This window comes from Oncorhynchus masou, unplaced genomic scaffold, assembly GCF_036934945.1.
Source record: "Oncorhynchus masou masou isolate Uvic2021 unplaced genomic scaffold, UVic_Omas_1.1 unplaced_scaffold_1531, whole genome shotgun sequence".
In the NCBI taxonomy this organism is placed as follows: Eukaryota; Metazoa; Chordata; class Actinopteri; order Salmoniformes; family Salmonidae; genus Oncorhynchus; species Oncorhynchus masou.
In genome coordinates, this window is record NW_027005344.1 from 123,348 (window position 1) to 139,125 (window position 15,778).

A 15,778-nucleotide genomic window follows, 5' to 3' on the forward strand; every position below is an offset into this window, starting at 1 on the left:
GTTTACTGCAGAGGGAGGGAGCCTAAAGGAACAGCACTGTTTACTGCTGAGGGAGGGAGCCTAAAGGAACAGCACTGTTACTGCAGAGGGAGGGAGCCTAAAGGAACAGCACTGTTACTGCAGAGGGAGGGAGCCTAATGGAACAGCACTGTTACTGCAGAGGGAGGGAGCCTAAAGGAAGAGCACTGTTACTGCAGAGGGAGGGAGCCTAATGGAACAGCACTGTTACTGCAGAGGGAGGGAGCCTATAGGAACAGCACTGTTACTGCAGAGGGAGGGAGCCTGATGGAACAGCACTGTTACTGCAGAGGGAGGGAGCCTATAGGAACAGCACTGTTACTGCAGAGGGAGGGAGCCTATAGGAACAGCACTGTTACTGCAGAGGGAGGGAGCCAAATGCTCTCCTAATGCTCTCCTCTCCTCTCCTCTCCTCTCCTCTCCTCTCCTCTCCTCTCCTCTCTCTTTCTCTGTAATGGCCTGTAATGAATTGAGTTCCATAGATCAACTTTCGGCATGCTTCAGAATGCCCCCTAAGGCCTGGCATTTATCTGTCTATTGATTGGTTCTCCCAGGAGAGAGGCCAGTTCCTCAGAGTTCACACTGACTTATGGGAGTTTGATTCTGGGCCATAGAGATCCCTCACTGTCTGTCTAACCCCCTATAGCCAGAGAGAGCCCTCACTGTCTGTCTAACCCTGTATACCAAGAGAGATCCCTCACTGTCTGTCAAACCCCCTATACCCAGAGAGATCCCTCACTGTCTGTCTAACCCCATATAGCCAGAGAGATCCCTCACTGTCTGTCTAACCCCATATAGCCAGAGAGATCCCTCACTGTCTGTCTAACCCCCTATAGCCAGAGAGATCCCTCACTGTCTGTCTTACCCTCTATAGCCAGAGATATCCCTCACTGTCTGTCTTACCCTCTATACCCAGAGATATCCCTCACTGTCTGTCTTACCCTCTATAGCCAGAGATATCCCTCACTGTCTGTCTAACCCTCTATAGCCAGAGATATCCCTCACTGTCTGTCTAACCCCGAATAGCCAGAGAGATCCCTCACTGTCTGTCTAACCCTCTATAGCCAGAGATATCCCTCACTGTCTGTCTAACCCCATATAGCCAGAGATATCCCTCACTGTCTGTCTGACCCTCTATAGCCAGAGAGATCCCTCACTGTCTGTCTAACCCCATATAGCCAGAGAGATCCCTCACTGTCTGTCTGACCCTCTATAGCCAGAGATATCCCTCACTGTCTGTCTAACCCTCTATAGCCAGAGAGATCCCTCACTGTCTGTCTAACCCTGTATACCAAGAGAGATCCCTCACTGTCTGTCTAACTCTATAGCCAGGTAGATTGTTGACAGGCTGTCTGACTCTATAACCAGGTAGATTGTTGACAGGCTGTCTGACCCTCTATAGCCAGGTAGATTGTTGACAGGCTGTCTGACCCTCTATAGCCAGGTAGATTGTTGACAGGCTGTCTGACCCTCTATAGCCAGGTAGATTGTTGACAGGCTGTCTGACCCTCTATAGCCAGGTAGATTGTTGACAGGCTGTCTGACCCTCTATAGCCAGGTAGATTGTTGACAGGCTGTCTGACCCTCTATAGCCAGGTAGATTGTTGACAGGCTGTCTGACCCTCTATAGCCAGGTAGATTGTTGACAGGCTGTCTAACTCTATAGCCAGGTAGATTGTTGACAGGCTGTCTGACCCTCTATAGCCAGGTAGATTGTTGACAGGCTGTCTGACTCTATAGCCAGGTAGATTGTTGACAGGCTGTCTAACTCTATAGCCAGGTAGATTGTTGACAGGCTGTCTGACCCTCTATAGCCAGGTAGATTGTTGACAGGCTGTCTAACTCTATAGCCAGGTAGATTGTTGACAGGCTGTCTAACTCTATAGCCAGGTAGATTGTTGACAGGCTGTCTGACCCTCTATAGCCAGGTAGATTGTTGACAGGCTGTCTAACTCTATAGCCAGGTAGATTGTTGACAGGCTGTCTAACTCTATAGCCAGGTAGATTGTTGACAGGCTGTCTGACCCTCTATAGCCAGGTAGATTGTTGACAGGCTGTCTAACTCTATAGCCAGGTAGATTGTTGACAGGCTGTCTAACTCTATAGCCAGGTAGATTGTTGACAGGCTGTCTGACCCTCTATAGCCAGGTAGATTGTTGACAGGCTGTCTAACTCTATAGCCAGGTAGATTGTTGACAGGCTGTCTGACCCTCTATAGCCAGGTAGATTGTTGACAGGCTGTCTAACTCTATAGCCAGGTAGATTGTTGACAGGCTGTCTGACCCTCTATAGCCAGGTAGATTGTTGACAGGCTGTCTGACTCTATAGCCAGGTAGATTGTTGACAGGCTGTCTAACTCTATAGCCAGGTAGATTGTTGACAGGCTGTCTGACCCTCTATAGCCAGGTAGATTGTTGACAGGCTGTCTAACTCTATAGCCAGGTAGATTGTTGACAGGCTGTCTAACTCTATAGCCAGGTAGATTGTTGACAGGCTGTCTAACTCTATAGCCAGGTAGATTGTTGACAGGCTGTCTGACCCTCTATAGCCAGGTAGATTGTTGACAGGCTGTCTAACTCTATAGCCAGGTAGATTGTTGACAGGCTGTCTGACTCTATAGCCAGGTAGATTGTTGACAGGCTGTCTAACTCTATAGCCAGGTAGATTGTTGACAAGCTGTCTAACTCTATAGCCAGGTAGATTGTTGACAGGCTGTCTAACTCTATAGCCAGGTAGATTGTTGACAGGCTGTCTAACTCTATAGCCAGGTAGATTGTTGACAGGCTGTCTAACTCTATAGCCAGGTAGATTGTTGACAGGCTGTCTGACCCTCTATAGCCAGGTAGATTGTTGACAGGCTGTCTGACCCTCTATAGCCAGGTAGATTGTTGACAGGCTGTCTAACCCTCTATAGCCAGGTAGATTGTTGACAGGCTGTCTAACTCTATAGCCAGGTAGATTGTTGACAGGCTGTCTAACTCTATAGCCAGGTAGATTGTTGACAGGCTGTCTAACTCTATAGCCAGGTAGATTGTTGACAGGCTGTCTAACTCTATAGCCAGGTAGATTGTTGACAGGCTGTCTAACTCTATAGCCAGGTAGATTGTTGACAGGCTGTCTGACCCTCTATAGCCAGGTAGATTGTTGACAGGCTGTCTAACCCTCTATAGCCAGGTAGATTGTTGACAGGCTGTCTAACTCTATAGCCAGGTAGATTGTTGACAGGCTGTCTAACTCTATAGCCAGGTAGATTGTTGACAGGCTGTCTAACTCTATAGCCAGGTAGATTGTTGACAGGCTGTCTGACCCTCTATAGCCAGGTAGATTGTTGACAGGCTGTCTAACTCTATAGCCAGGTAGATTGTTGACAGGCTGTCTAACTCTATAGCCAGGTAGATTGTTGACAGGCTGTCTGACCCTCTATAGCCAGGTAGATTGTTGACAGGCTGTCTAACTCTATAGCCAGGTAGATTGTTGACAGGCTGTCTGACCCTCTATAGCCAGGTAGATTGTTGACAGGCTGTCTAACTCTATAGCCAGGTAGATTGTTGACAGGCTGTCTAACTCTATAGCCAGGTAGATTGTTGACAGGCTGTCTAACTCTATAGCCAGGTAGATTGTTGACAGGCTGTCTAACTCTATAGCCAGGTAGATTGTTGACAGGCTGTCTAACTCTATAGCCAGGTAGATTGTTGACAGGCTGTCTAACTCTATAGCCAGGTAGATTGTTGACAGGCTGTCTGACCCTCTATAGCCAGGTAGATTGTTGACAGGCTGTCTGACCCTCTATAGCCAGGTAGATTGTTGACAGGCTGTCTAACTCTATAGCCAGGTAGATTGTTGACAGGCTGTCTAACTCTATAGCCAGGTAGATTGTTGACAGGCTGTCTAACTCTATAGCCAGGTAGATTGTTGACAGGTTGTCTAACTCTATAGCCAGGTAGATTGTTGACAGGCTGTCTGACTCTATAGCCAGGTAGATTGTTGACAGGCTGTCTAACACTATAGCCAGGTAGATTGTTGACAGGCTGTCTGACCCTCTATAGCCAGGTAGATTGTTGACAGGCTGTCTGACCCTCTATAGCCAGGTAGATTGTTGACAGGCTGTCTAACTCTATAGCCAGGTAGATTGTTGACAGGCTGTCTGACCCTCTATAGCCAGGTAGATTGTTGACAGACTGTCTGACCCTCTATAGCCAGGTAGATTGTTGACAGGCTGTCTAACTCTATAGCCAGGTAGATTGTTGACAGGCTGTCTAACTCTATAGCCAGGTAGATTGTTGACAGGCTGTCTGACCCTCTATAGCCAGGTAGATTGTTGACAGGCTGTCTGACCCTCTATAGCCAGGTAGATTGTTGACAGGCTGTCTGACTCTATAGCCAGGTAGATTGTTGACAGGCTGTCTAACTCTATAGCCAGGTAGATTGTTGACAGGCTGTCTAACTCTATAGTCAGGTAGATTGTTGACAGGCTGTCTGACCCTCTATAGCCAGGTAGATTGTTGACAGGCTGTCTGACCCTCTATAGCCAGGTAGATTGTTGACAGGCTGTCTGACCCTCTATAGCCAGGTAGATTGTTGACAGGCTGTCTGACCCTCTATAGCCAGGTAGATTGTTGACAGGCTGTCTAACTCTATAGCCAGGTAGATTGTTGACAGGCTGTCTAACTCTATAGCCAGGTAGATTGTTGACAGGCTGTCTAACTCTATAGCCAGGTAGATTGTTGACAGGCTGTCTGACCCTCTATAGCCAGGTAGATTGTTGACAGGTTGTCTAACTCTATAGCCAGGTAGATTGTTGACAGGCTGTCTAACTCTATAGCCAGGTAGATTGTTGACAGGCTGTCTAACTCTATAGCCAGGTAGATTGTTGACAGGCTGTCTAACTCTATAGCCAGGTAGATTGTTGACAGGCTGTCTGACCCTCTATAGCCAGGTAGATTGTTGACAGGCTGTCTAACTCTATAGCCAGGTAGATTGTTGACAGGCTGTCTAACTCTATAGCCAGGTAGATTGTTGACAGGCTGTCTGACCCTCTATAGCCAGGTAGATTGTTGACAGGCTGTCTAACTCTATAGCCAGGTAGATTGTTGACAGGCTGTCTGACCCTCTATAGCCAGGTAGATTGTTGACAGGCTGTCTAACTCTATAGCCAGGTAGATTGTTGACAGGCTGTCTAACTCTATAGCCAGGTAGATTGTTGACAGGCTGTCTAACTCTATAGCCAGGTAGATTGTTGACAGGCTGTCTAACTCTATAGCCAGGTAGATTGTTGACAGGCTGTCTAACTCTATAGCCAGGTAGATTGTTGACAGGCTGTCTGACCCTCTATAGCCAGGTAGATTGTTGACAGGCTGTCTGACCCTCTATAGCCAGGTAGATTGTTGACAGGCTGTCTGACCCTCTATAGCCAGGTAGATTGTTGACAGGCTGTCTAACTCTATAGCCAGGTAGATTGTTGACAGGCTGTCTGACCCTCTATAGCCAGGTAGATTGTTGACAGGCTGTCTAACTCTATAGCCAGGTAGATTGTTGACAGGCTGTCTAACTCTATAGCCAGGTAGATTGTTGACAGGCTGTCTGACCCTCTATAGCCAGGTAGATTGTTGACAGGCTGTCTAACTCTATAGCCAGGTAGATTGTTGACAGGCTGTCTAACTCTATAGCCAGGTAGATTGTTGACAGGCTGTCTAACCCTCTATAGCCAGGTAGATTGTTGACAGGCTGTCTAACTCTATAGCCAGGTAGATTGTTGACAGGCTGTCTGACCCTCTATAGCCAGGTAGATTGTTGACAGGCTGTCTAACTCTATAGCCAGGTAGATTGTTGACAGGCTGTCTGACCCTCTATAGCCAGGTAGATTGTTGACAGGCTGTCTGACCCTCTATAGCCAGGTAGATTGTTGACAGGCTGTCTGACTCTATAGCCAGGTAGATTGTTGACAGGCTGTCTAACTCTATAGCCAGGTAGATTGTTGACAGGCTGTCTAACTCTATAGCCAGGTAGATTGTTGACAGGCTGTCTGACCCTCTATAGCCAGGTAGATTGTTGACAGGCTGTCTGACCCTCTATAGCCAGGTAGATTGTTGACAGGCTGTCTGACCCTCTATAGCCAGGTAGATTGTTGACAGGCTGTCTGACCCTCTATAGTCAGGTAGATTGTTGACAGGCTGTCTGACCCTCTATAGCCAGGTAGATTGTTGACAGGCTGTCTGACTCTATAGCCAGGTAGATTGTTGACAGGCTGTCTGACCCTCTATAGCCAGGTAGATTGTTGACAGGCTGTCTAACTCTATAGCCAGGTAGATTGTTGACAGGCTGTCTGACTCTATAGCCAGGTAGATTGTTGACAGGCTGTCTGACCCTCTATAGCCAGGTAGATTGTTGACAGGCTGTCTAACTCTATAGCCAGGTAGATTGTTGACAGGCTGTCTAACTCTATAGCCAGGTAGATTGTTGACAGGCTGTCTAACTCTATAGCCAGGTAGATTGTTGACAGGCTGTCTAACTCTATAGCCAGGTAGATTGTTGACAGGCTGTCTGACCCTCTATAGCCAGGTAGATTGTTGACAGGCTGTCTGACCCTCTATAGCCAGGTAGATTGTTGACAGGCTGTCTGACCCTCTATAGCCAGGTAGATTGTTGACAGGCTGTCTGACCCTCTATAGCCAGGTAGATTGTTGACAGGCTGTCTAACTCTATAGCCAGGTAGATTGTTGACAGGCTGTCTGACCCTCTATAGCCAGGTAGATTGTTGACAGGCTGTCTAACTCTATAGCCAGGTAGATTGTTGACAGGCTGTCTAACTCTATAGCCAGGTAGATTGTTGACAGGCTGTCTGACCCTCTATAGCCAGGTAGATTGTTGACAGGCTGTCTAACTCTATAGCCAGGTAGATTGTTGACAGGCTGTCTAACTCTATAGCCAGGTAGATTGTTGACAGGCTGTCTGACCCTCTATAGCCAGGTAGATTGTTGACAGGCTGTCTAACTCTATAGCCAGGTAGATTGTTGACAGGCTGTCTAACTCTATAGCCAGGTAGATTGTTGACAGGCTGTCTAACTCTATAGCCAGGTAGATTGTTGACAGGCTGTCTGACCCTCTATAGCCAGGTAGATTGTTGACAGGCTGTCTAACCCTCTATAGCCAGGTAGATTGTTGACAGGCTGTCTGACCCTCTATAGCCAGGTAGATTGTTGACAGGCTGTCTGACCCTCAATAGCCAGGTAGATTGTTGACAGGCTGTCTAACTCTATAGCCAGGTAGATTGTTGACAGGCTGTCTAACTCTATAGCCAGGTAGATTGTTGACAGGCTGTCTAACTCTATAGCCAGGTAGATTGTTGACAGGCTGTCTAACTCTATAGCCAGGTAGATTGTTGACAGGCTGTCTAACTCTATAGCCAGGTAGATTGTTGACAGGCTGTCTAACCCTCTATAGCCAGGTAGATTGTTGACAGGCTGTCTAACTCTATAGCCAGGTAGATTGTTGACAGGCTGTCTAACTCTATAGCCAGGTAGATTGTTGACAGGCTGTCTAACTCTATAGCCAGGTAGATTGTTGACAGGCTGTCTAACTCTATAGCCAGGTAGATTGTTGACAGGCTGTCTGACCCTCAATAGCCAGGTAGATTGTTGACAGGCTGTCTAACTCTATAGCCAGGTAGATTGTTGACAGGCTGTCTAACTCTATAGCCAGGTAGATTGTTGACAGGCTGTCTAACTCTATAGCCAGGTAGATTGTTGACAGGCTGTCTAACTCTATAGCCAGGTAGATTGTTGACAGGCTGTCTAACTCTATAGCCAGGTAGATTGTTGACAGGCTGTCTAACCCTCTATAGCCAGGTAGATTGTTGACAGGCTGTCTAACTCTATAGCCAGGTAGATTGTTGACAGGCTGTCTAACTCTATAGCCAGGTAGATTGTTGACAGGCTGTCTAACTCTATAGCCAGGTAGATTGTTGACAGGCTGTCTAACTCTATAGCCAGGTAGATTGTTGACAGGCTGTCTGACCCTCTATAGCCAGGTAGATTGTTGACAGGCTGTCTAACTCTATAGCCAGGTAGATTGTTGACAGGCTGTCTAACTCTATAGCCAGGTAGATTGTTGACAGGCTGTCTGACCCTCTATAGCCAGGTAGATTGTTGACAGGCTGTCTGACCCTCTATAGCCAGGTAGATTGTTGACAGGCTGTCTAACTCTATAGCCAGGTAGATTGTTGACAGGCTGTCTAACTCTATAGCCAGGTAGATTGTTGACAGGCTGTCTAACTCTATAGCCAGGTAGATTGTTGACAGGCTGTCTGACCCTCTATAGCCAGGTAGATTGTTGACAGGCTGTCTAACTCTATAGCCAGGTAGATTGTTGACAGGCTGTCTAACCCTCTATAGCCAGGTAGATTGTTGACTGGCTGTCTGGCCCTCTATAGCCAGGTAGATTGTTGACAGGCTGTCTGACTCTATAGCCAGGTAGATTGTTGACAGGCTGTCTAACTCTATAGCCAGGTAGATTGTTGACAGGCTGTCTAACTCTATAGCCAGGTAGATTGTTGACAGGCTGTCTAACTCTATAGCCAGGTAGATTGTTGACAGGCTGTCTGACTCTATAGCCAGGTAGATTGTTGACAGGCTGTCTAACTCTATAGCCAGGTAGATTGTTGACAGGCTGTCTAACTCTATAGCCAGGTAGATTGTTGACAGGCTGTCTAACTCTATAGCCAGGTAGATTGTTGACAGGCTGTCTGACCCTCTATAGCCAGGTAGATTGTTGACAGGCTGTCTAACTCTATAGCCAGGTAGATTGTTGACAGGCTGTCTAACTCTATAGCCAGGTAGATTGTTGACAGGCTGTCTAACTCTATAGCCAGGTAGATTGTTGACAGGCTGTCTGACTCTATAGCCAGGTAGATTGTTGACAGGCTGTCTAACTCTATAGCCAGGTAGATTGTTGACAGGCTGTCTAACTCTATAGCCAGGTAGATTGTTGACAGGCTGTCTAACTCTATAGCCAGGTAGATTGTTGACAGGCTGTCTAACTCTATAGCCAGGTAGATTGTTGACAGGCTGTCTAACTCTATAGCCAGGTAGATTGTTGACAGGCTGTCTAACTCTATAGCCAGGTAGATTGTTGACAGGCTGTCTAACTCTATAGCCAGGTAGATTGTTGACAGGCTGTCTAACTCTATAGCCAGGTAGATTGTTGACAGGCTGTCTGACTCTATAGCCAGGTAGATTGTTGACAGGCTGTCTGACCCTCTATAGCCAGGTAGATTGTTGACAGGCTGTCTGACCCTCTATAGCCAGGTAGATTGTTGACAGGCTGTCTGACCCTCTATAGCCAGGTAGATTGTTGACAGGCTGTCTAACTCTATAGCCAGGTAGATTGTTGACAGGCTGTCTGACCCTCTATAGCCAGGTAGATTGTTGACAGGCTGTCTAACTCTATAGCCAGGTAGATTGTTGACAGGCTGTCTGACCCTCTATAGCCAGGTAGATTGTTGACAGGCTGTCTAACTCTATAGCCAGGTAGATTGTTGACAGGCTGTCTAACTCTATAGCCAGGTAGATTGTTGACAGGCTGTCTAACTCTATAGCCAGGTAGATTGTTGACAGGCTGTCTAACTCTATAGCCAGGTAGATTGTTGACAGGCTGTCTAACTCTATAGCCAGGTAGATTGTTGACAGGCTGTCTAACCCTCTATAGCCAGGTAGATTGTTGACAGGCTGTCTGACCCTCTATAGCCAGGTAGATTGTTGACAGGCTGTCTGACCCTCTATAGCCAGGTAGATTGTTGACAGGCTGTCTAACTCTATAGCCAGGTAGATTGTTGACAGGCTGTCTAACCCTCTATAGCCAGGTAGATTGTTGACTGGCTGTCTGGCCCTCTATAGCCAGGTAGATTGTTGACAGGCTGTCTGACTCTATAGCCAGGTAGATTGTTGACAGGCTGTCTAACTCTATAGCCAGGTAGATTGTTGACAGGCTGTCTAACTCTATAGCCAGGTAGATTGTTGACAGGCTGTCTGACTCTATAGCCAGGTAGATTGTTGACAGGCTGTCTAACTCTATAGCCAGGTAGATTGTTGACAGGCTGTCTGACCCTCTATAGCCAGGTAGATTGTTGACAGGCTGTCTAACTCTATAGCCAGGTAGATTGTTGACAGGCTGTCTAACTCTATAGCCAGGTAGATTGTTGACAGGCTGTCTAACTCTATAGCCAGGTAGATTGTTGACAGGCTGTCTAACTCTATAGCCAGGTAGATTGTTGACAGGCTGTCTAACTCTATAGCCAGGTAGATTGTTGACAGGCTGTCTAACTCTATAGCCAGGTAGATTGTTGACAGGCTGTCTGACTCTATAGCCAGGTAGATTGTTGACAGGCTGTCTAACTCTATAGCCAGGTAGATTGTTGACAGGCTGTCTAACTCTATAGCCAGGTAGATTGTTGACAGGCTGTCTGACCCTCTATAGCCAGGTAGATTGTTGACAGGCTGTCTGACCCTCTATAGCCAGGTAGATTGTTGACAGGCTGTCTAACTCTATAGCCAGGTAGATTGTTGACAGGCTGTCTGACCCTCTATAGCCAGGTAGATTGTTGACAGGCTGTCTAACTCTATAGCCAGGTAGATTGTTGACAGGCTGTCTAACTCTATAGCCAGGTAGATTGTTGACAGGCTGTCTAACTCTATAGCCAGGTAGATTGTTGACAGGCTGTCTAACTCTATAGCCAGGTAGATTGTTGACAGGCTGTCTAACTCTATAGCCAGGTAGATTTGTGTTTGATGTGACATTGTGCCACTAATATGTCATATGCTCTTCACTGTGAGATATGACTGGTTGAGAAGCAGGCCGTGTGCTGACCTTCCTGTTGTCTTCACTGTGTTACCTGGTAGTTTAACCTGGTGGTGTTACCTGGTAGTGTTACCTGGTAGTGTTACCTGGTGGTGATACCTGGTGGTGATACCTGGTGGTGATACCTGGTGGTGATACCTGGAGGTGTTACCTGGTGGTGATACCTGGTGGTGATACCTGGTAGTGTTACCTGGTAGTGTTACCTGGTGGTGATACCTGGTGGTGATACCTGGTAGTGTTACCTGGTAGTGTTACCTGGTGGTGATACCTGGTGGTGATACCTGGTAGTGTTACCTGGTAGTGTTACCTGGTGGTGTTACCTGGTGGTGATACCTGGTGGTGATACCTGGTGGTGATACCTGGTGGTGATACCTGGTGGTGTTACCTGGTAGTGTTCCCTGTTGGTGATACCTGGTGGTGTTACCTGATAGTGTTACCTGTTGGTGATACCTGTTGGTGATACCTGGTGGTGTTACCTGTTTGTGTTACCTGGTGCTGATACCTGGTGGTGATACCTGGTGGTGATACCTGGTGGTGATACCTGGTGGTGATACCTGGTGGTGATACCTGGTAGTGTTACCTGTTGGTGATACCTGGTGGTGTTACCTGGTTGTGTTACCTGGTGCTGATACCTGGTGGTGATACCTGGTGGTGATACCTGGTGCTGATACCTGGTGGTGATACCTGGTGGTGATACCTGGTGGTGATACCTGGTGGTGATACCTGGTAGTGTTACCTGTTGGTGATACCTGGTGGTGTTACCTGGTTGTGTTACCTGGTGCTGATACCTGGTGGTGATACCTGGTGGTGATACCTGGTAGTGTTACCTGTTGGTGATACCTGGTGGTGTTACCTGGTTGTGTTACCTGGTGCTGATACCTGGTTGTGTTACCTGGTGCTGATACCTGGTGGTGATACCTGGTGGTGATACCTGGTGGTGATACCTGGTGGTGATAACTGGTGGTGTTACCCGCTAGACCTTCCACAGGAACATAAACGTAACACTTTACATGTAAACCTTTTGCTTTCTATGCATTCATTTTATTAAAGGTGAAAGTTCACCACTGTGTTACATTAGAGCATCCTCTAACCTGTTCTCTGTACCCAGGGGTGAACAGGCCTGTATTACTGTACATTATCTCTCTGTCTCAAACCATCCTCTAACCTGTTCTCTGTACCCAGGGGGGAACAGGCCTGTATTACTGTACATTATCTCTCTGTCTCTAACCATCCTCTAACCTGTTCTCTGTACCCAGGGCGGAACAGGCCTGTATTACTGTGCATTATCTCTCTGTCTCTAACCATCCTCTACCCTGTTCTCTGTACCCAGGGGGGAACAGGCCTGTATTACTGTGCATTATCTCTCTGTCTCTAACCATCCTCTACCCTGTTCTCTGTACCCAAGGGGGAACAGGCCTGTATTACTGTACATTACCTCTCTGTCTCTAACCATCCTCTACCCTGTTCTCTGTACCCAAGGGGGAACAGGCCTGTATTACTGTACATTACCTCTCTGTCTCTAACCATCCTCTACCCCTCCGTGTGTTGTCCCAGGGGGGAACAGGCCTGTATTACTGTACATTACCTCTCTGTCTCTAACCATCCTCTACCCCTCCGTGTGTTGTCCCAGGGGGGAACAGGCCTGTATTACCGTACATTACCTCTCTGTCTCTAACCATCCTCTACCCCTCCGTGTGTTGTCCCAGGGGGGAACAGGCCTGTATTACTGTACATTACCTCTCTGTCTCTAACCATCCTCTACCCCTCCGTGTGTTGTCCCAGGGGGGAACAGGCCTGTATTACTGTACATTACCTCTCTGTCTCTAACCATCCTCTACCCCTCTGTGTGTTGTCCCAGGGGTGAACAGGCCTGTATTACTGTACATTACCTCTCTGTCTCTAACCATCCTCTACCCCTCTGTGTGTTGTCCCAGGGGGGAACAGGCCTGTATTACCGTACATTACCTCTCTGTCTCTAACCATCCTCTCCCCCTGTGTGTTGTCCCAGGCCTGGTACATTACCTCTCTGTCTCTAACCAGTTGTCCCTGAACAGGCCTGTATTACCGTACATTACCTCTCTGTCTCTAACCATCCTCTACCCTGTTCTCTGTACCCAGGCCTGTATTACCGTACATTACCTCTCTGTCTCTAACCATCCTCTCCCCCTCCGTGTGTTGTCCCAGGGGTGAACAGGCCTGTATTACTGTACATTACCTCTCTGTCTCTAACCATCCTCTACCCTGTTCTCTGTACCCAGGCCTGTATTACTGTACATTACCTCTCTGTCTCTAACCATCCTCTACCCCTCCGTGTGTTGTCCCAGGGGGGAACAGGCCTGTATTACTGTACATTACCTCTCTGTCTCTAACCATCCTCTCCCCCTCTGTGTGTTGTCCCAGGGGTGAACAGGCCTGTATTACCGTACATTACCTCTCTGTCTCTAACCATCCTCTCCCCCTCCGTGTGTTGTCCCAGGGGTGAACAGGCCTGTATTACTGTACATTACCTCTCTGTCTCTAACCATCCTCTACCCCTCCGTGTGTTGTCCCAGGGGGGAACAGGCCTGTATTACCGTACATTACCTCTCTGTCTCTAACCATCCTCTACCCCTCCGTGTGTTGTCCCAGGGGGGAACAGGCCTGTATTACCGTACATTACCTCTCTGTCTCTAACCATCCTCTACCCTGTTCTCTGTCCCCAGGGGTGAACAGGCCTGTATTACTGTACATTACCTCTCTGTCTTTAACCATCCTCTACCCCTCCGTGTGTTGTCCCAGGGGTGAACAGGCCTGTATTACCGTACATTACCTCTCTGTCTCTAACCATCCTCTACCCTGTTCTCTGTCCCCAGGGGTGAACAGGCCTGTATTACCGTACATTACCTCTCTGTCTCTAACCATCCTCTACCCCTCTGTGTGTTGTCCCAGGGGGGAACAGGCCTGTATTACTGTACATTACCTCTCTGTCTCTAACCATCCTCTACCCCTCTGTGTGTTGTCCCAGGGGGAACAGGCCTCTACCCCTCTGTGTGTTGTCCCAGGGGGAACAGGCCGTACATTACCTCTCTGTCTCTAACCATCCTCTCCCCCTCCGTGTGTTGTCCCAGGGGTGAACAGGCCTGTATTACTGTACATTACCTCTCTGTCTCTAACCATCCTCTACCCCTCTGTGTGTTGTCCCAGGGGGGAACAGGCCTGTATTACTGTACATTACCTCTCTGTCTCTAACCATCCTCTCCCCCTCCGTGTGTTGTCCCAGGGGTGAACAGGCCTGTATTACCGTACATTACCTCTCTGTCTCTAACCATCCTCTCCCCCTCCGTGTGTTGTCCCAGGGGGGAACAGGCCTGTATTACCGTACATTATCTCTCTGTCTCTAACCATCCTCTCCCCCTCCGTGTGTTGTCCCAGGGGTGAACAGGCCTGTATTACCGTACATTACCTCTCTGTCTCTAACCATCCTCTCCCCCTCTGTGTGTTGTCCCAGGGGTGAACAGGCCTGTATTACCGTACATTACCTCTCTGTCTCTAACCATCCTCTCCCCCTCTGTGTGTTGTCCCAGGGGTGAACAGGCCTGTATTACTGTACATTACCTCTCTGTCTCTAACCATCCTCTCCCCCTCCGTGTGTTGTCCCAGGGGGGAACAGGCCTGTATTACTGTACATTACCTCTCTGTCTCTAACCATCCTCTACCCCTCCGTGTGTTGTCCCAGGGGGGAACAGGCCTGTATTACTGTACATTACCTCTCTGTCTCTAACCATCCTCTCCCCCTCCGTGTGTTGTCCCAGGGGTGAACAGCCTTGCCCAGTCACTGAGTGCCAACCAGTCCATCCTCAGCACCCTCAGTCTCCTGGACCTCTCAGGGAACATACTGCGGGCAGACGACATCCCGGTAGGTGGCGACATGGTCACATCTGTCCTGGTCACTTCCTTAATAACAGAGTCATAATGGGTAGAGTTGTAGAGGAGAAAGGGACGTTTTGTTCATTTGCACAGATATTGAAACAAGACTTAACTGAAGACGGGAGAGATCCAGCAGGAGCCGGTCGTCTAGTCCGTCACACACCGAGTCCTATTGCGGCGTCTCCTCCGAGCCAGGGAGACGCAACCGCTGTCCGAATCACACTGACATCTCGCATCAATCATACCATCATCGATTGTGTTCGCTCGTCTCTCTACCCAGCTCAGTGCTGATGCCTGTGTCGCTGTGGCGAAGGCTGTACTCAGCTGGGTTTAAATCAGTCATCTGACTCTGTAGGATCACCTTGTAGATCTTGACACACTGTGAGCGACTAAAGACTGATGAGAAGGTTGATGTCAGAGGACAAGTCCTTCTGATTGGCTTAAAGGGTGATGGATTAGAAGCCTTCACTTTCTGGGACCGTCAGGCCTGATGTAGCTTTGTTCAGGGGTTCCCATGGGAACGCGTGCCCATACACACACGCACACACACACACATACACACACACACACAGACACACACATCTGATGACCTCAGTGCTCTCAGTATAGCTGTTGATCACAATCTTGAAGGGTCACCCATGACAACCCCTGACAAGAGATACAATGGCCTTCAGAGAAATCACTATACGTTGGCAGGAAGCATTATTACCTGTTACCTATAGACAGCATCAGGCCATCATTTATCCAGACAGTATCACCTGTTACCTATAGACCATCATTTATCCAGACAGTATCACCTGTTACCTATAGACCATCATTTATCCAGACAGTATCACCTGTTACCTATAGACCATCATTTATCCAGACATTATCACCTGTTACCTATAGACAGCATCAGGCCATCATTTATCCAGACAGTATCACCTGTTACCTATAGACAGCATCATACCATCATTTATCCAGACAGTATCACCTGTTACCTATAGACCATCATTTATCCAGA

At 48.0% G+C, this 15,778-nt stretch overlaps 1 protein-coding gene across 1 annotated transcript in view; it reads left to right on the forward strand.

The window, feature by feature from the left end:
- Positions 1-14,764, forward strand: part of LOC135531147 (F-actin-uncapping protein LRRC16A-like) — a gene marked incomplete at both ends in the record, with an annotated part of 136,517 nt that extends 121,753 nt beyond the window's left edge. Inside the window, one exon of the mRNA XM_064959262.1 lies at positions 14,661-14,764. Within this exon, the coding sequence (XP_064815334.1) occupies positions 14,661-14,764 (104 nt within the window). The remainder of the gene's footprint in view (positions 1-14,660) is intronic.
- Positions 14,765-15,778: the final 1,014 nt, after the last annotated feature.